This window comes from Lotus japonicus, chromosome 2, assembly GCF_012489685.1.
Source record: "Lotus japonicus ecotype B-129 chromosome 2, LjGifu_v1.2".
Taxonomy (NCBI): domain Eukaryota; kingdom Viridiplantae; phylum Streptophyta; class Magnoliopsida; order Fabales; family Fabaceae; genus Lotus; species Lotus japonicus.
In genome coordinates, this window is record NC_080042.1 from 62,799,925 (window position 1) to 62,820,939 (window position 21,015).

Genomic DNA, 21,015 nt, shown 5'->3' on the forward strand with positions numbered 1-21,015 from the left:
TAGGTAATAAAATAAATATGTTAACGTCTGTCAAGCTTTTTCTTTAACAGAAGGACTAATATGAATGACATTTGCCGCATTCACGGCCTGCAGGATAGATAAAATTAGTTTAAGAACGAATGTGACAACACATCACACTTTGAAGAACCATTTTAAGAATTAAGGCAAGGTTAAGCAGTTGTAGCCATGTGAAAAAATTTTGATATGATGTCTTCAAAGATTTAGAGATAATAATAATACAAATGAAGGTACATTAATTAGTTTTCAAGCATGAGAGTATAATGATTCAAAAGTTAATCTTGACATGATTTAGTAAATCAGACTACTTTATAAACTTGGCCTATTTTTAGAATAAAAGATGTTGACATTATCAAGGTATTTTTTTTGATAAGCTACATTATCAAGGTATTATTATTAGTGTACAACTCGGAAGGTTAATTATAGCATGTTTGGATAAATTTACCTTTACTCAAAATTAAGAGTAAAATTAATTTTGACACTCAAATGCTACTAAGTGTTAAGCAAATGCTTTGTTATCTTTAAGGTTGATTAGAATTCAAACATCATACAATGAGCGTCTAGCTCTTGAAATATATTGAAACTTTACTTTCTCTTTTATTTTACTTTCACTCATTTATCTTCTTATCTCTCTCTTTTCTATTTATCACATCATTTATCATATCATTCAAATTTTTTTTCTTTTCCTGTTTATCTTAAGTGGAGGTGGAAATATAAGTGTCTAGCATCCTATTTTCCTAATTTCTATCACCAAACCGAACGGTGGAAAGTTCATATCACCAATGTGATGTATTTGAGGATGTGATGATAACTGTAACTTTATGGTGGACCAAAATGGGGTACACATAGTGGAGGGGCAGTGCATTTTAAAGTAAGCGTTTCTGATATTGTGGTCCTACTGCTTCTTCATTTGGTTAATGGGTCATATTTTGTTGGTATGTAGAGATCTTGACACTTTCTGGCGTTTTATTTAGTTAGTATTTTGAGGGAGTGGCGAAGTGCATTCAAATAAGGTTGAAAACCAATGACAGTATGATGAGGGAGAAGCAAGGATTGACATCCCACTATTTTACTACATTGGATGCTGTTGCCTCTTGTTGGCCATTGTTGTCCTATTCTCTACACTCTTCCTTTTAAACTGGTGACAGTATTACTATATACTTGGCCATTGTTGTCCTATTCTCAGCACTCTTCTTTTTAAATTGGTGACAGTAATACTATACACTCACGAACAAAAACAAGTGACAGGACTTCAATGTTTTACTCAACATGTCAACTCATGGGATTTTTTTATAGTCATTATTAAAATGATTTAAACATGGACCTTATACCCAAAAAAAAGTTAAATTGAACCAAGAGGTGCAAGATATTTAGATAAATAAAAATGTTACCTCATGTAAAAGAAAAAAGAAAAAAACAACACCAAATTTTCAATAGTTTTCCTCAAGCTCTAGAATATATATCAGATGCACACAACTTGTTTCGCATATATGACTGTAATCATAGAATCAGGCAAAGACTTAATTGACATATCTGCAAGTTTATACTTAGAATGAATCTAAGAAGTCTTAATTATGTCTTAGAGTGACTTCTTTGTGATGAAATAACAATTGACATCTATATGTTTGGTCCTCTCTTGAGAAATTGGATTTGAGGAAAGATGCAAAGTTGACATGGTTATTATAGGAAAGCTTCATATGTCATATCTCACAAAACTTCAACTCGTAAAGCAAATGTTTTAACCACAATAGCTCACACGTAGCATTAGTCAAAACACGATACTCTGCTTATGTACTAGACCTCTCAGCAACATTTTTTTTTAATTTCTTGCCTTTTTCTATGAAATTAAATATCCTCTAATATCATTAACATCGATTGACCAATCTGCATCTAACATATCCAATGATACTAATATGACATTTGTATCTTAGGATCCAAATGATTGCATTTAAATGAATGTCAGATGGTGAGTTAAGAAACTAGCTCACAACACTAGACAATAACAGGTCTAGTCATCTTGAGATAATTCAACTTCCCCATTAATCCTATGTACCTTCCTAGATCAAAATAGGGCTCCTTATGTTAGCTAGAAGCTTCTAATTGGGTATGCTATGTCAACATGATGATAATAATCAAGCATTACATATTCTTCTACAATATAAACAACATATTTTCTTTGAGAGATACCAACATATGTCTTTGATTGAGTCACCTCAATCCCAAAAAATAATCAAACCGGCCAAGATCTTTAGTTTGGAAATGCTTCAACAAGTATTGTTTCATCTACTCAATTCCATGTTGATCATTACCTGTAACGACAATATCATCAACATAAGCAACAGGCCAAATAAATTTGCATGACGATGTATTGGTAGGAGACCCGGAGAAGACAGAAGAAACCAAATTATTCTTCACGACTCACGTTAAGGAGATTCACCCTTGACGAATCCAAGAATAGAACAGAATAGAACACGAGAGAGGCATAATTGAGCAAAAACTAGACTTTATTGGCACTTGAACAAGGTAAAAACACAAGGGTGTCACAATGATGAAGTGAGGAACTAAACATGACCAAAACATAAAGGCTAGACCTCGCCGATCAAAATGGTGAAGATGATGCTGTTAATAGCAAAGTGGAGGGTAGCATGCAGCACACGTGCTGGTGCAGTGGCGTTTCAAGTATAACCAATCAGAGGCCTTTAGACCCAATGTTGGTATTGTTTTTGGATTGTAACTATTCAAAACACAAGTCAGCCCTCAACAACAGCTAAACCTAAAACCTCCTACTAAGCTTTGAATACAAACTCAAAACTCAGGTAGGTCTAACTCTATTCCAAAAGTTTTTTTTTTGAAAGTTTTTTTTTTTAAAAGTACTCTATTCCAAAAGCTAGTTCAAGGGTGATGGTTGACTATATCTCTAATAAATGTTGGACCTTTAACAGTAAAATATTCTTTTTTTATCTTTCCTAAAATCAAATTTCTTCAAGTTCTAAATTTTAATTGTATGTTAAAAAAGATTAATTTCTATGCACAACGTGCATTTAATAAAAAAATCCACAGTAAGCGTCAACATCGACCCTAAATCCAACAGCTTCTGTGCATTAGTTTATAGTTAGGCAGTAAGTGTCCCAAAATTTGTGTGATATTCGGAGTGCGGTTTCATCAACAATACCAATGGAAACTAGACGAGCAAGTTAATGACTTTTGTGTAATACATGGTTTAAGGATGGCTAAGATAGAGAAGACGACTCCAAAATGCTCAAGGGGCTTCAGAAGATAATTCATATCTTAATTTTACAAGTAATAATATTACACTGGCCTGAACAAAAAGGGATGTGTTCTCATTGCTGGAACATTAGTGAGAGTACTGTGATCTCTGCTTTTTAAATTTACAGTTCTCAATCAATACACAATACACCGAAAGATCGAAACACCCCACTTGTCCTGTAACCTGACAAGCAAAGAGTACACCCCGAACCACTTCGAACCCCCTAAATCTCTGCAAAATCCAGCAATACAAATTGGATCAGCCAGAATACATACATGTAAATAACATTTGATACAGATTATTTTAAATAAGGCATGATGAAAACAGTTTTGCGGATTCATACATGTACAAGATATACAACCAACAGGGGTTCTAATGCCCCCCCCCCCCCCCAATTGCTTGGATCATAGGTCGAAAACCAAATTCAGGACTTTGACAGAAGATGAGATAGCTAAGCACTAGAATTTGTTGACGGATCATCTTTCCATCCCTTGGTGAGATCATAGTTGATTGATGCAAGCTGCGAGAGATTCTGAAAACCAAATGGAAACAAGAAGCAAACAATATATATAAGAGAATATGCAGGGAAACCCGAAAATAATTATCAAACTACATACTAAACTAAGGCTATGTTTATGAGTTAGATTTTGGAGGGTACGGAAGGGGAAAGAAAAACTTACGAGAATCCCTCCCCTTGCATGGTATATTTTTATAAAGGGGGGAAGGGTTTAGGGAATTTCTGAAAACCATCCAAGACACTTCTTCAGTCATTTTGTTGTTTCCCACAAATTAGGGAGGTTTTGTAGAATTTTGAACTTCCAAACAAGAGGAAAGTTTACCCTCCCTTCACCCTCTCTTCCCTCCCCCTCAAAACTTTCCCCACCCTTACCCTAAAAACATTCAAACAAAGCCGAACAGAACACAACATGATACAAAGGCAGGGGCAAATATATTAGGTTACTGCTGAATATAGGCACAGAAAGAAGCCTCTCTTCCTATTCATCAAGATAGTAAATCCAATCATCAAGATAGTAAATCCAAGTCTTAAGTGACAAGAAAATAAGGATCAAAGACCATGCATCCATCATGAAAGTTAAGTCTAATTATTAGATTGGATTATAAGCATATAGAATATGATTTGAAAGAAATACCTTAAAGGAGAAATTACTAAAAGAATAATTGACAGATGAAGTAGAATCAAACTCAGCAAGGCCTCCACATTCATCTCCCTGTTTATAGAAATGATACCATGACAAGGTCAGCCCACAATACTTCAAATTGATTACACAGCCAGTATTTTCAATTAAGTAATGTTCATAAATGCAGTACCACTTCATCCTGGCGATTGCTCAAGCAACTGCTGCTGCCACTTAAGCTATCAGCATCACTAGAATCCTCCATATCACTTGCTGGATATACAAGGCCATCAGAAGTATTCCATGAGTAGCGACTAGTGAAGTAACTTGTGTCTAGAGCACTCTCAGAAGCAGGAACAAATGCAGCCTGCAAAATCAACATATTATGTTGCCAATAACATCCACATCAACTATCAAGGGATAGGCTGCATAGGCAGTAAGATTAACAATAACATTTATGACTCAAGTAAACGATCGCACACCTTCTGCCTGGCAAGCGTGTCCCAGTTTATATCCTTGAAGAAAACATGTTGCTTCACCTGGATCATTAAGCATTTATCAGTTTGACCCCAAAAAGGGGAACAAATTAGGAATAAAGCAGATTTTATCATAAAAATGGAAAGCAAGTATCTATGAATATTAAAAATCACCTCACCTCTGATGCTCCTCTGGCTCCTAGTCTTTGATTAGGATCTTCTGTCAATAATCTGAAAATTGAATATCTCAGACACTAATTATGAAGAAAACATCCAGCTATCCTAGTGAGTGCTAACAACCCATGACAAGAAAAAATACTACAAGAAAATGTTCAATATTATTACTATTGCACAAAAGCATCAATCTCAAGCCTTTATTCAAGGTAGAAAAATATGTTTTTGATAATCACACGAACATAGGGAAAATATATTGGGCAGATGAAGATCATGCCTAGAGTATCCAATACGCAGCAAAGTATCTCAAGCACTAATACAATGCTTGTTAAGCAGGAAATGGATCAAAATATTTGTTTCATATCAGTCATTATATAGGAATTTGAATCAGTTAGAGTCACTAAAACCCTTGGAGGATCTCAGGTTTTTAAAAAAGAATTGTGTTATAAATTGATTACATGTCTCCGGGCAGACAATGTAAGGTAACAATACCTCAAGATAGACAAGTATCCAGCTAAACTTACTTAAAAAAAAAAGCTAAATTAAATAGAAACTAGAGTTTATAAATTGCATGATGACATTCAGATTATATTTTTAAGGAAGTATAAATTTGTCCACTATAAGAAACATAATTGTCAAAGAAATGATGGTGAAATATCTTGCTTTGGCCTGTTCTTGAGGACTCTGAGGAATCCTCGGATCAAGTTCGAAATAGGTTTTCCCTACTCCTGAAGACGCCAAAGAGGACAAATGAAAATTCAAGAGCTTCAACAGCCATGTATGTAATTGAAAACAGTGACAATATTAATACTCAAGGGAACACCTTCATGTTCACATATCCTATGCAACTTAAATCAGTGCAGTGTGCTAGGCGGCAAGGTGAGGGAAGGATCCATTGCATTCTGTTAGCTGAAGCATTGCGTATTCAGTGAGGCACATGTTTCTTGCGCCTTATTGGCACTTTTTGCTTGTTTGTTTCAAAGGAGAAGAGGGGAGTGCTACCAACACTATTTTGAGCACACTCTTCAACACACTTAATATCATTGGTTCAATTTAGAAAAAGTCAAGAAAGTTTTTAAGTGAGAGAATGTGTTTACTTTTTAAAAAAATAAACCAATCGCATTGAGTGTGTTGGAGAGTGTAGTTAGCATTTCTCTTAGAGACTTAGAACAAATATAGTATATTACCTAATAAAGTGGGTGTGTGTTTGTAAAATGCCTTTCTCTAGTAAGGCATGTCCTCATGACTCCGACCCTAACAGTTAGAGTGCCAGTTGCCTTTGACTATCTAGACATAAAGACACTAAAATGTACAAGATTAGCCTATTTTTACACAAGCTAGTAATCATGATAACATGACATAAGAATATTGAAATGGTATGCATGAGACAGAATGGTCAATGTCATAAGATTCCATTTAAAAAAAACACACCTATAGTACTTGAAAAGGTTAGAATGCCATTGGCTTCGCTAAACATCATAAATGACCGAGATTGCTAGACTAAATATGTCACCGGTCATCATTGGCTAAACAATCAGCAAAAGTAATAAAAATATATTGAAAACAACAAATACAAGGAGCCAATGTCCTAAAATAGAAAAATATGCTGTTCAAAACAAATAATTTCCTAATATATATGTTAAACATGACATAGAATTGGAGCATAAATATCTATTACCGGTCTATAAGATCATGTGCTTCAGGACTCATTTCTTCAGGAACTGCGGGCCAGGGTATCTTACGGTTAAGAATATTATCAAATATAGTCTACAAACGCAAAAATAATTCATCTGTCAGTGAAACTACAACCATATAGAGGAAAAACAAACAACAGCAACAACTGTTAATATATATGAAAAGTATTTCATTATATTTTAGTTCTCTCCCTAACATGGAAACCTACCAGGTTCCAAACACACTTAGAACATCTTAGATTATCTCGCACAATTGATTTCATATTTTTTGCATTTCATGATTTGTTTCCCTGTTTAATTTGGATTAGGCATCTAGTAACAATCATAGTTACTGGTTAGTTTGCTTATTTGCTTGGGATTTGGATCATTATTATAAATAAGGGTTAGGTTACTGCTTACTACTTGGTTAATAACTATCATCCATCACTAGTCATGTCATTGTTCTGATGTCAAGTTCTTCAAAATTTGGAACTCCATTTTAACAATGTCCTTATCTCCATTATTATTTCTTCTCAATTCTCATTGGTCAGGCACACAGTCCAACTACCCTTTAACTCTCAGGTTGTATCTTTGTTAGTGAGCTTTTCTGTAATGCTGCTTCTGCAGCTTATCTCAGAAACCTAAGATCAGTTCACTTCATTGTTGTATCCTTCTTGTAGGCTCCTCCGGCCAAATGTAATGGCCCCAGCTATCCTGGATGAAGTGTGGCCCTAGCTATCTCAATTGAAGGATTTGAAGCTTTGGCCAAAAGATTCCAGACTAGTGATGAACTAGCAAATTACGTTAGATTTATATCAGCCTCCCATCATAAGTCATAGTCATGTACGAATGGGAATTTCTTCTATCTCACTAATAAGTCATGCTGTGAGGACTTACTCACGGCTGTGATGCACACCAGTCCCAAGATCCTAAATTTTCTTATGATTTAAAACTTTCAAAGTTATTCTTGTAGGATTGGGAGAAGTCTACCTTTTCTTACATATGATTGCTTGCCAAGAAATTCCCGCTAAAGATCATTACAACAAGTCTCTTCTTCCTTGGTTATGCAACACACTAACCAGCTTTCAAGCTAACGATCATTCTAACCATTTTGCAAAGTTGTCTATCACGCAATGCTAATCTTTCTAACGTCTCCAACAAGCTTAAAGCTTAGTGAATTTTGACTTGAGAGGGATGTTATGTAAAATATATCACAAATTTGGGCTTATCTTAGACTAGTTTAGAACATAGTATTCAACTGTGCGCGGTCGCAGGGCTATTGTCCATCCCGTTGCGGCACCCCTCCGCTATACACTACCCTGTAGCATCACACTTCAGCATCGGGCCTAGTGCAGCCACAATTGCGGGCAATCTCCAGGACAAATAGCACACAATCTCGATGCAATTTGGACATTCCAAAAAAGAGAACTGTCAAACTTCAAACGGGGGGGGGGGGACAATATCGGGGGCACATTGGGGATTTCACGAGGCAAAGTACGTCAAACCTTTGAGAGCCACTTTCGCAGTCTCACCTCACTGCTTGAATACTGCTCCCATCCCCTGTCACCTCTCCAGTCTAACCTAGCCACTTTAAGTCTCTCCAGCGACCACCTCTCCAACGACAATGTCTGTTTGGAAACCACCTCTCTCCGGCACTATTTCCTTCTATTTGCCTTGTGTTTCCGGTCTCTCAGATTCCTCTCTGTTCTGATCCTTTGTTTGGTTCTATTTTTGCCTCTTCCTCTGTCTTCACTCATTCTATTTTGCTGTGCACTGACTTTTATTATTATTATGAATATGTTATGAATTTTAAGTAATATTTATCAGTTTTCTAGTATTCATATCTATATATAAGATATGAAGATTGAAGCATAAAAAAAATCAGGTGTTGTGGCCTGCTAGCACATGAGAATGGTAAATTTGTTCTGTTCCATCCTAAAATATCCAAACAATGGAAAGAGATTTTATTCCATTCCAACCTAATCGATTCTGTTCGATTATATTTCATTCTATTCCTTTGTATTATGTTACGTAGCCTTAGGATTGTCTTCTATATTTCTTTACATTTCATGATTTGTTTGCAAATTTAATTAGGACTATGAATTATGGGTATAGTATTACTAAAATAAGAGTTAGCCCTTTGCATCAAACCATATAACCACAATTTGAAGTCTTTAGTATTTCCCTTCCCTCCTTCTGTATCTAAAACCTAAAACTTCAACAAAAACCATATGTAAATATTCATTGCAAAAAGAGGTGAGGTATATACCTGAGGATGCTCAGCATTGAAGGGTGGAATACCAACAAGCAACTCAAATAAAATAACTCCAACAGACCACCAATCCGCAGTATAGCCTGAAAATCAAACAAAATTGTGTCCATGTTATGTTTGCAAAATAACAAAAAAATACATTAGAATGATCACCATTCACAAGTAATCGAGAACTACTAAGTCAGATGGCTGTAATGATAATAAGAGTGTGGGTGGGTAGGACATAGGCTATTTTCTTAAGCTTGCCCAAATACTTGCATAAGTGTTTATGCTATAAGATAAGCTCAAATAAGCTCTTTCAAACGTAACCCAAGTCTTCATTTGATCATGCCATGTTTTTCTAATGATCCTTCCACATTTTTTCAGCATCATTAAGAAATTATTTCAAAACAGCAGAAAAATTATTTTTCAGTATTAATTGTATTCTTAAAAAAATAGCCTAAGAATGACAAAAGTTCTATTCTACATCTAAGCGGTGATGTAACTAGCAAACCACGGAAAGCCAAAATTCTGCTATGCCATATAGCAGATAACATCGCAGGCAAATAGCAAAAGTCTTTAAAAAAATCACTTACAAACACACACATGGAATCATCTTCTTAACATCACACTCAAAATGCACATAAATGAATTCTCACAAGAATACCAGATTCAAAACTTAGTTTTAAAAAAAATGAGAATAAATTAAAAGAAACAAAAAGAAGTGGCAGTGGTGTAACACTGTAAATCTTCGACATCTAGGTCGTTATTGAGCATGCTTGGCATTCAAGCAACCATACACATGGCTTCTCTCTCTCTCTCTCTCTCTCTCTCTCTCTCTCTCATCAGTGTGCATTTCCAGCAGTGTGTTGCACGTTTCTGGGCTTCATAGCTGAACCGGATCTCCACAGGCCCAGATCATCCACGATAAGCTCAACATCCATTGCAGACACTACAGGCAATTCTGCACAAGCTACAATGCTATGCCATACCGACAGACGCTCTAGCCACTATTTGACAACACTAATTTTAAGAGATGGAAAAGAGAACAGAACTTAAACCACCTTAAACATAAAAAGGGTACCAACCATGTCCAGTTCCCAAAAGTATCTCTGGTGCTAAGTAATCAGGCGTGCCCACAGCAGAACGTTGCTTCCTCCGTTCTATTTGATCCTCAGATGTAAGCACACGAGGTTCATCCTCCCCAAGTAGGGATGTCCCACTAACTGCTGGTCCTGACAAATCATCTGTGCTGTTGATGAGACCAACTTTTGAAAGCCCAAAGTCTGTTAACTGCAAGAGTAGTTACGGGAAGAAAAAAAACAAGTTTACTATCTGAACATCAAAATGGCAACCTGGTGTTGAAGCTCCCGAACATCAGCATGTAAAGAAATTAATTAAGAGAACCATGGTTGCATGAAATGTTAACACTCAGAAGGATACAAGATGTAACTTGGAGAGTGGGCGGGGGTGTGGGGATTTATGGGGCTGGTTTGAATTGTATGAGATTATAAAAATATTCCAAAAAATATCTTTAAGAGTTAGTGTTAGGATGTAATTATTTGAATACGCTCTCCTAATGTTAGAACAGCTTCTCTAAGTTATATAAAAAAATGGTAAAAAATACAGCTGGAAAGGGAAAGAACACTGAATGTGTGGTTGAATCAGCATTTTGAAGACTTCATGGGATAAAATTTATTATAGTAAAAGTGGGTTGAAAGTTAAGTGATTTATGTTTGTGTACATTTATGAGAAGTGGTTTCTCGGTGATGTTGGGAAATCCAGTAGAGAAATCTCACAATTGATTATTGTCAACCGCAAAAGCTAGGACTTGTAGCTTCATCCAAAATTTATTTTGGCGCTAGCCTGTACCAAATTGTGAAAGGAAACATCCAAATACCAAAAAAAAATTCTGATTGTGGAGAATCAATTCTAAGACTTGCAAATGTGGAATCAAACATCCTCTAAGAATAAAATGTGTTTGTTAAGAGCTTCAATTTTGTTTAAAAAACTTCATCCAATACTAAAGTATAACAAAAGCAATTTAAAAGAAAAGATTTATTTTCCCGATAAAAGCACATCCAAATGAAGCTACTTCTAACTCTAACTGCGAAGGAAGAATGCTCAAGTTTATGGACCTCTACCCCCTAGGAAGTAGGAAACACGGAGCTGAGTATATGCGGGCAGAAAGCTATTTTTTCCATTATCTTCATGAGGAAATGAGCTTTCTATCTTAGTAAAAAGCACAAACGACAGGAATTATTATTGGTATTACTGTTGAATGAATCTAATAATTGTAAAGATGAAAAACTCAATGATCCATAACAGGCATACATGTTAGGCATGAGGATAGACCTGTTATCACTAAAGTCTATCAAAGAAAGGGAAAAGGAGACGGTTAGTTGAACTCTGCCATGTGGCAGTTAGGTTGTTATATCTGTTACTGGGGAAAGCAGTTACAAAAGGGAATATAAATAGTGAATTAGGGCTGTCAGTTAAGCAGTTAGTTCTGGAACTGGAAAATTGTGGAGAGAATTGAGACTCTCGAAATTCCCAGTGTTTGTACCAATTCCTATTCCCAATTGGGATTAGGGTTCTTGAATAATACAATTCTCAGTGATTCTACTGGAATCTATCAACACAACATACCAAATATTCACCACCAGAAAACCTAAAAAATACACACTAGCAGCTAGCCCAACCAAAATTCATAAAGTTCATCATTTTAATGATACAAGACCCTTGGCTTCTTGAGTAAAAAAAGTACTAGTCAGTATTACCTTGATGTGACCATCATGTGCAATCAACAAATTGTCTGGCTTCAAGTCACGATGAACTATACGCAATGAATGCAAATACTCTAATGCAAGCACCTACAATGGAATGAAAATTTAATGTTACAGACGACATAATAAAAAAATCTATATTACCACAGAAAGAGAACCAATAATTACCACTTCAGCAATATACACACGGGCAACTTCCTCATCTAGACAACCTAAATTCCGTAATAATGAATACAGATCACCTCCATTTAGGTACTCCATGACAAGATACAAGTTCTCACGACAAGTAAAAGAATAGAAAAACCGAACCTGAAGAAGTCAAAACTAATGTTAGAATAGGTTGCCATTCACAAAGCAACATAGTATAACAAACAACTTAGAAACACTCACCACAAAAGGATTGCGCACTGTAATTAAGATATCACGTTCTGCTAATATACTTTCCACTGCATTCTTACGTATCATATCTGCCTTCTTGAGAACCTGTTATGAAATAGTTCAATATGGTAAACAACAAAAGAGTAAAAGCATAAAACACTAGAAAGAAACAAAAATTGCAAAACAGTAAATTTATAATATCCCATCAAGGCTATGTCACCGAATTTTATTGCATCAAAATTACCTTGGAAACATAAATATGACAAAGTAATAACAGTTGAATACAAAAAATGTAAAGAATATTACAATGCACATGAACTTTTCTGGATAATAAAATATAAATTATTGAAAAAATGAAGGAAAACATGGTCAAACTCGGCTTATAGAAGAAAGCAATGCAGATTTAAAATTTCATATGTAACACTGCAAACAGTGGTATACGAGACGCAACAATTAGTTAAATATGCAAAGATGAAATAACAAACATGCAGAAACAGATATACAAGGGTGATAGAGATAAGCCTTATGGTCATCTCCTTTTTAAAAGTGTTGTTGTACTTTGAGTTTATTCCCTTCTCCCTTGGTTATGAGTTAGGCCCAACCAGTCTGTTAGAACTAAGATTTAGTTTTCTGTTAGAACTCTGTTGGGCAGTTACAACAGCTGCTTCTGTCAGAAAAGCTATCTCTTCTGTAAACGTAAACTCTCAATGTTAAGAAAACTAGGATGTACTGGAGTATAGAACATTAGAATCTATAAGGTTGTTGATATTCACACCGAGGCCCAATCTAAACAGAGGTTCTCAAATTTTAGAGAGATAAGAATGCCGGACATCTCTATGAATTCCACCTAACCGTTAATTGCTAGCTTCTATAGTCTTGTTGGTGGTTAGTTATTCTAATATGCCAGCTGTATATATAGAAGTAGTTAGAGATTGTTGCTTAGCAAAGCTACCACTGATCCATACATATGAAGATAGATCAATGTCATATCGGCAATTCACAAATCATAATACAGAATATTTTTTTTAGCTTTTCTCTAATTAACAATTCTGTCAACGGGGGTAAGAATTAAAGGCATAATGGGTGTTCATATAAGTTACAAACAAATGACATCAAAGTAAAAAATGGGAGGGGAAGTTTAAGCAATGATCAGTGAGTCAGAAGCATAAAGTATAATTACCTTTATTGCAAAAAGATCACCAGTTGTTCTCTTCTTAGCCAAGAAAACCCTTCCAAATGCCCCACGACTAATAGGTTTTATAATCTCAAAGTCATCAATAGAGGTACGATCCTTTGAAGAATGGATTGGACTTGTTCTCAAGCTGCGAACCACATCATCGTCCAAGACGACATCATCATCAATTACAGCACTCTCCATATCTATCTTTTCAACATCCACCATCTCAGTAAGCTGCAGATACTTCTCCCTACCAAACAAAATTACAACTTGGTAAGAATAAAATCACCTAAAGATTCAAAAGATCAATTTGCAAACTCCATGTAATTAAACTGCAGCAATGGAGGGTTGCAAAAGCAGGTCTCCGAAAAAATCCATATGAAAGGCTTAGTGTATTTGATGGTTTTGTATCAATGCATACTATTGTCCTGCAACACATTATTAGTACATTTCTATTTATTTTTTTGCATTATGCGGGTAATTTTATATTTTTATTATGGCTGCCATGGCTTCCGACATAATCCGCCATATTTTCATGGCGGATTTTCAGTTTGCCACATAAACAGCCATCCGCCTATGATAACACTGCATGGACAATATGTGTCTGCAATTTGCCAATTATCTTCAGAGGACTTAAAGGAAAATTGCGGGCTAGTAATGCCAAAGAAAGGTAGTGGACTGGTAATATAAAAGCATAAGCATAGAAGCAGGTATACAATTTTGGTATATGATATTCTGTATCTAGAATATAATGATTATTTTGTAGTAAAAGTATCTTAAAATGAGAATTCACTCCAGTTTTTATCTATTAAGAATCCACTCCCTGATAGTTCAATGTTTACTTGGAGTACTTTCCTTAACATAAAGATGCATGACAACATACATAGTAGAAAGCACTAACCGTATCAGCTTCTCAATGCGTGTTCCAAAGGTCTCCACAGTAAGTGCATCAAATTTCCTTCGTTCTACAACAATCCGCAAGTCATCAAGACAAGTTAATAAATACGACGACGTGCGATCATCATCCAGAGGTGCATTTGCCACACATCGTGCTATATCAGCAAGTTCATTCATCTACGATTAAAAACAAAGAGTAGGTTGACATGATTGATGACGAGCATGATAAAAGGCATGAACTGTGTATCTAACATTTTCAATACAGTAATAATATACAGAATATTTCTTTTGCTTTGGTACGTACCAATGTTTCCATACTAATCGCAAATAAAACTGTTAAAAAAACTAAAGGGTCCATACTAATAAACAGAGAATTGTTTTGCTGACTAAAATCCCTTCAACGTCCACCAAATGCCCATTTTGTAGTGCATACAGCTGATAGAGATCAAAAGAAATTACCACCAAAGTGGAACTCAGGGGCTCACATGAACACCTTATCAGCCTAATCCCCTATTGACACCCAATCATTTCTCTTTGAACAATCTTCAAATTTGACATGCTTCCTCATCCCTTAGAGAACCAATGAATTCATAACAGCAAGGCATACCATTCATTAATGTTTATGGAGCCGAGGTACCGATGTCAACTTGCTTAAACCAATGAATAAATCCATGAAGAATCACAATGCTACTCAAGGTTAATGAGATTAAATTAATACTATAGTAATTCAATAATTTATCATAAGAATCATTTCAAAAACCAAATGATCCTTGCAACTCAAATTTTCACAAAATAGTTATTCAAAATACTGTCTTCAATACAACAACACCTTTATCAATAAATCAATACCATAAATTTCCATTTTTATCTTTTTTTTCTGAGTGTGTATTCAGCCTGTCTGGCAATGGGTGTCAGAGAGCAGCCAGGCCTGACATACCAATTTTCAATAAAATGTCAAGTATCAGACGGTGTATAATTTACTAAAGGATATGAAACAAAAAGTACAATGCCAAAAATCAATAAGAGCACTGCAACCAGATATACAAGTTCAAATTGTACCATCGGATCTCTCTTTCATTTTCAGTAAAGTTAAACAACAGAGAGTACTCTACAGGGGTGAAGATATCTCTAAACACAATTTAGTCAAGATACACATTATAGGTTAGTTAGTGACCTAGTGTAATTCTTAGTTAGTTAGTTATTTAGTTAAGGAGTTGGTAGAGAGTGAGATGTGAGGGGTTATGAGTAACAGAAAAAATAGATTAGACGGTCACATCTTGGAAAGGAAATTCGGGAGAGATTTCTATCAATAAACAGAACTTCTTTCAAACCAGTTCCTATCAATTGTTACCATAACTCCATCAAGGAGCTGTGGATACCTTGAGAGGCAAGAAACAAGGGGGGAAAATCAAGCATGCAACAAGTTAATGACCCCATGGATCCTAATGTCAAGCTTGTTCCCAATCAGGGGACTTCAACTGATCAGAGAAGATACTGTAGATGGGATCAGATTAATTGTTTGTAATCATATTGTTACAGTTTTCGTTTTTCCCTATTTAGTTAACTGCGAAACCTTGTATGTGAATATTGTACTTCAGAATCATATGAATACAAATGAATTATTCATATATTTCCCATTTCAACTTCGTAAACAAAAACAAAATTTACCTCAACAGTGATTATTCTCTACAATAAAATAGGACTTTGCCACTGAAGAAGGACAAGACAAGATTTTTCAGCCAATAATATTATGAAACAAGGAAGAGCTTTCCTTGATGCATATAACATGTGCCTCATTTATTTTAAACACAGAACTGATATAGGTATAAACAATTAGATAACTAATCTGATGTACTTATTTTAATTAGATATGAGTTACTGAAATTAGAATAATGAAGTGTTCCAGGGGACAATGGTGACTACTGGATCATGTCTCACCAAACATCATCCCGGAACACATGGGAAAAGGCCATTTGATAGATAAACAATGCAGAATTGAATGGACAATGCCAGCCATAACATAATTAGTATAGAACAACAGCATTTTATAAAAGAAGTCGGAACAAGAGCATGCCTGTGACAGATCATCATGTTCAGAATATGCAACCTTCCCTGCCAAGAGCAGATCAATCTGGCTTGTCCTCGGTGTCATTATAGGAGACCTAGGAGTCATGCTCCCAGCAGATGATGTTGTCATACCTTGGTCAGACTTTGGACCAAAACGAGTTTTACAAGATATGAGTGGCAATCCCTTTAGATCATCCATAAAAACAGAATTATCGCTTTCAGGGAAACAATCTAGCATATCCTCTGAGCCTCTTCGTGACCAATCACTAAGTTTAGGGGAAAGAACATCAGATTCTTCAGTCATACTTGAATTTGACACTTTCGCAACATCAGGACTTCCCACAATCTGTTGGGTATCCTTCTGTGTACATGATTCCATCATCTTTTCTAGTGTTTCAGCAACTCTGACAAGACGCTCATTGACACTCAGACCCTTTTGATCACAACTGTCAGCAACAGCACAAATCCTTGAGTGATCTTCAACATGTGAAGTAGGTACCTCCTCTTCACATATACGACAAATTATTGAATTTTCCTCATTGTTATTCGGCTGATCCCAGTAGCCCCAGGAGACTTTGTGCTGGTGCTTGGAATCATGGTCCTGGGAATCTTTGATAGGATGAAGCTCAGATGGCTTAGCAGCAGAGAGATCCACATCAGAAGTGAATCTCTTATTGTTTGATGTCTTTGAAGGTTCAGCCATCCCATAATTTTGGTCCTTCAACTGAGCAATTTCTTTTGGGCTTCTTCCTGATGGAGATGGAAATTTCTTCCAAGAAGCCATTCGATCCCTTCCAGGAGATTCAAAATTTTTTGAAGCTTCATCATCAGCATGAAGCGATAGATTCTCAGGCTGTTTAGCATCTTTCTTCCAACCGAAGCTACTCTGCTCTTGGCTATAAGCTTTTTTCGTTGAAGCCTTTGAGGTCTTGGCAGCACTAGGAATTTTAGCATCCCTTCCCACACTAGGAGGAATAGGTTTTTTAGCGGAATGTAAAACTCTAGATTGACGGAGATCAAAAACATGTTCATCCTCTGCCAAACCACTTTCCTTGTGGAATTGCAACAATCTAGTACACCTTGTGAGAATGAAAAGCATTCGAGTGTGAAGATGCTTTAGCACCCCTTGAGGAAGCTCTTGACGCCTATCATCCAAATCCTGGACTATGCTTTCACACTGAAGCCAAAACTCCCCAGAGGAAGTCATAGCACAGCGCCTAGCCAAAACTAGCAAGTCCTCAATTGTCTCTTGCCAGTCAGGGTGAGTATCTGCATTTTTTTCGAGAACTCCAACCAGGTCTGCCGCAAAAATAGCTAATTCGGAGTTCACCTCTTCCTTCTCTTTATCAAATTTATTCCTAATATCGACCAAGATCTCCTGCAAAACAAAGTAAAGCAATTATTAAAGTAATGTCTTCAATGGCACAAAATCAACTTCACGATAATATGAAATGGAACCTAAAGTACCTGAACGTTATTTAACCGTCGCGGCTTCCAAAATGGATAAGGTCGGACACCTTTGGAATTCAACTCATGGGAAAAACTCTTGATATCTGAAGGAAACCTCTTTCTGGGTGCACTTGTTAGACGTAATATAGCTTGAAAACGAGGAGATTCAGACTCCTTCGGATTTTCAAAATCATATGCTGTCTAGAAAGGAAACAATCAGTTGTTCTGCCAGAATAAATTACAGAATACAACTAATTTAGGAAAAAAACATTCAACCAAAGTAATAACAAAAAAGACAACACACTCCAGGCCCAGTAATACCTCTGGAGTGCAAACATCTTCACTGCTTAAGCCTCCAGCCTGAACCTGTGATGGTGCTTGCTTCCCTGTTTAAAAAAGTAACATTTTGTGAATAAACTAACATAGTTTTACAAGACCCGTTAGTGTAAATAAATGCAAACACAATTTCAAAAGTTTGTTGATTTGCAGGGGGGTAAACTGAGCAAATAATAACATCAATCAAAAACCAATATCTCAAACACATCCCAAGAATCCATACTTGACAAAACGCCAGAGGGCTACATATACAATTACAAAACTTCACATGACCTATGCTGCTAACAACAGAAAGCAAGACTAGATGAGCTGGTAACATAGAGATGCAGAAAAGTAAAAACTGGTCAGCTGGATCCTCCAGCCAGCCACTTCAATGTGCAAAGATGAACCAGAAAGACGCAGCATAAGTCTGAACTCTGTAGTTCAGCAGAAAATACTTGTTTGTCTTTATGTTGAATTGGGCTTTAGTTATGAGTCTTACAATAATTTAAATTAGAGCTTATGAGTTAAGATATTTAGATATTTATTTGCATATGCTATAGCTATGCAGGATCTTTTTTCAGTTATGTCTTATTTGGGGGTGTAACTGATGACTTCCTATAAAGATAGGTTTACATCAAGGCTCAGCCATGAGTCCGTACTTGTTTAATGTGTGTGTGTGTTTATATAGTATATCTGAAATGTATGCACTAGCTTTAGGGGTGGGGGTGGGGGGTGTTAGGCTGCGTTTGAGAGAGTTTAATTGAGCTTATTTTATAGCAGCACTTATGCAAATGTTTAGGTAAGTTCATGAAAATAACTTATGACTTACATATAAACTGTTTTGAGCTTAGTTTCCTAAGCTACTCAAATTAGCTTATGCATAAGCACTTATACATACCTATAAGATATTTTGAGCTTATTTCAATAAGTCTCTCAAATAAACTTCTGAATAAGTGCATATGAGTCATGAGATAAGGTTTATTGTCATAAGCGCTTAATTAAGTTGTTTACCCAAATGCACCCTTAAAGTTATGTGATTTATTTTAATATATTGTATCATATCATTAGATCAGGAAACAGCACCTCTTGTAAAAAGGCATATCAGACCCTAAGATTTTTGGGGATCTAGAATTGTTCGTATTAAATGAATATGAATATAAATCCATGAAGCTGAGAGATTTTCTCTAAAGTAAATTCAAACATTCAATTGGTTTCAACTGAATAGCGTGAGTGCCATGATAACAACCATTGTAGATCAGGATTAACTGAACTCGACCGGTACAAACTACAAAGCAGAATAACAAACTGTGTCCTTTAAACTTGGGTTAATTGTTCAAAGGGTTTAAACAATAATGACAAGCACAATACTCACAATTAGAGATATAGCTGCTATCCAATAGATTGTATTTCCTAAACCAATAAAGGCATTCCTTCCTATTCTCCCATCCCTTATAGTTCCCATAAAAACAAATCGATAAGTCATTCTTCTAGAGTATATAATCGTGTACTACTAATAAAATTTACTGGCCCTTAACAACATTTGTCGAAAGAAATTTCAATCGAACTTCTCAAACAGAAGAGCAAAAATCTATTATATCCACAATTCTAGCTCACAAATCATTCATAACAGAAGAGCAAAAATCTAAGAACAAAACAACAATACCTGCTTCAGAGGATGACTCTCCATTCTGTAGCCGCGACCCGGCCAACACAATCGGACTCCGTTCCCTGGACCTCCCAGTAGACATGCTATCGGAATTGCTTCCATTATCAACCCAAGCTCCGGTTCCGGCACCAGCACCAAAACCCTCGTGAAACCCTACTCTGCTCTGGCTCACCACCTCCTTCTTCTTCCCAACACCGGGCCTGGAGAGGTTACTAGCACCAAGAGCCGGCGCCGCACCCTTATCACCACGGAACCCGAAGAAGCTCTCCTGCGGCAACGGCCCCGATCTCGTCTTGATCCTATTCAACCCGAGCGACGACGCCAGAATCGGCGAAACCGAAGACGAGGACGCTGCCGCCGGCGATTCCCTATCCCTCCCCTCCGCCGCCGCCGCCGTCAACTTCTTCGAGCTCGAACCGGACAGAGCTAGACTCTCTTTATCTTTACCCCTGACGACGACAACATCCTTCTTCTTAGTCCCGTCCTTGACTTGCGTCTGGCGGCACGCGGCGGGGGCGGAGGCGGCGCCGCCGGTGACGGTTATGGCGGGGGATTTGGGTTTTTTCTTGTCGGATCTGGAGGGGGAGTTGGAGGAGAGTGATCGGGGGCTGTTGGAGGAAGCAGCATCGGGGCTGGAGGAATCGGATTTCTTGGAAGAGAAGAATCTTCCTTTGAAGACCATGGTTGATGATGGTGATTATTGTGGCGGTGTTGAAGCCCTAGTAGCAGTAGCAGCATGGTGCTAGGAACTGCGACATTGAGTGGTGAATGAGAGAGTGTGTGATTTTTGTGAAATGGATTTTAGATAGAAAAGAGAGTGAAATGGTTGGGGTTGGTGGAGGAAGGTGGTGTGGTGTTCAACGTTTTGATTGTGGACTTTGGGAAGAAGAAGAAAAATGGATGACTTTTACCAAGGAAGAGAAAGGGAGAAAAAGTTTAATCTGTATGTTAATTTTAATGAATCTCTGTGTTCAGACTTGGAAGAATTTGTATGATCCAGATCAAAGGCTGCTTTTTCTTAAAAAAATTAATTTTTATATAATTTTAGAATTATAGAATTTTCTTTTAAAGTCCACATCGACTTTGGTGGTCTATGACTCTGTTTACATTGAGGTACTAAAGCCTAGGTTAACTTAGATTGTTTTCGCTGAGGCACTGAAACATCGGTCGACTTTGGTCGTCTTTGTTGAGGCATTAAATCTAGTTCGACTTTGATCGTTATCCTTAAGGCACTGAAGTATAAGTTGTCTTTGATCATCTTTGTTGAGGCATTACGTCTAG

At 36.6% G+C, this 21,015-nt stretch overlaps 1 protein-coding gene across 4 annotated transcripts; it reads right to left on the reverse strand.

The window, feature by feature from the left end:
• Positions 1 to 3,286: 3,286 nt before the first annotated feature.
• Positions 3,287 to 20,653, reverse strand: LOC130738768 (probable serine/threonine protein kinase IREH1). Of its 4 annotated transcripts, XM_057590910.1 has the most exons (18): positions 19,732 to 20,647; positions 18,072 to 18,136; positions 17,769 to 17,951; positions 16,309 to 17,679; positions 14,239 to 14,411; positions 13,341 to 13,587; positions 12,173 to 12,265; positions 11,951 to 12,091; positions 11,777 to 11,869; positions 10,085 to 10,289; positions 9,015 to 9,100; positions 6,751 to 6,839; positions 5,078 to 5,129; positions 4,905 to 4,961; positions 4,616 to 4,789; positions 4,438 to 4,515; positions 3,630 to 3,818; positions 3,287 to 3,517 (listed from the first exon to the last, which is right to left on the reverse strand). In XM_057590910.1, exons 1-17 carry the CDS (start codon positions 20,414 to 20,416, stop codon positions 3,738 to 3,740), a joined length of 3,873 nt encoding a protein of 1,290 aa, XP_057446893.1. In that variant the 5' UTR covers positions 20,417 to 20,647; the 3' UTR covers positions 3,287 to 3,517; positions 3,630 to 3,737. The 4 variants fall into 4 exon arrangements, with proteins under 4 accessions (XP_057446893.1, XP_057446894.1, XP_057446895.1 ...); XM_057590911.1 differs by lacking the exons at positions 3,287 to 3,517; positions 3,630 to 3,818; positions 4,438 to 4,515 and having other exon boundaries at positions 4,708 to 4,789; positions 5,073 to 5,129; positions 19,732 to 20,651; XM_057590912.1 differs by lacking the exons at positions 3,287 to 3,517; positions 3,630 to 3,818; positions 4,438 to 4,515; positions 4,616 to 4,789; positions 10,085 to 10,289 and having other exon boundaries at positions 4,901 to 4,961; positions 19,732 to 20,653.
• Positions 20,654 to 21,015: the final 362 nt, after the last annotated feature.

What these genes read in the sequence shown, in the direction of transcription:
- LOC130738768 (XM_057590910.1), bottom strand. Translation starts at nt 20,416, where the DNA reads ATGGTCTTCAAAGGAAGATTCTTCTCTTCCAAGAAATCCGATTCCTCC. An exon ending in GTGATCTTTTTGCAATAAAG is followed by an intron (nt 12,266 to 13,340) that starts GTAATTATACTT and finishes ATTTCATAACAG; the next exon opens with GTTCTCAAGAAGGCAGATAT. An exon ending in ACTTTTGGGAACTGGACATG is followed by an intron (nt 9,101 to 10,084) that starts GTTGGTACCCTT and finishes TTTGATTTTCAG; the next exon opens with GCTATACTGCGGATTGGTGG.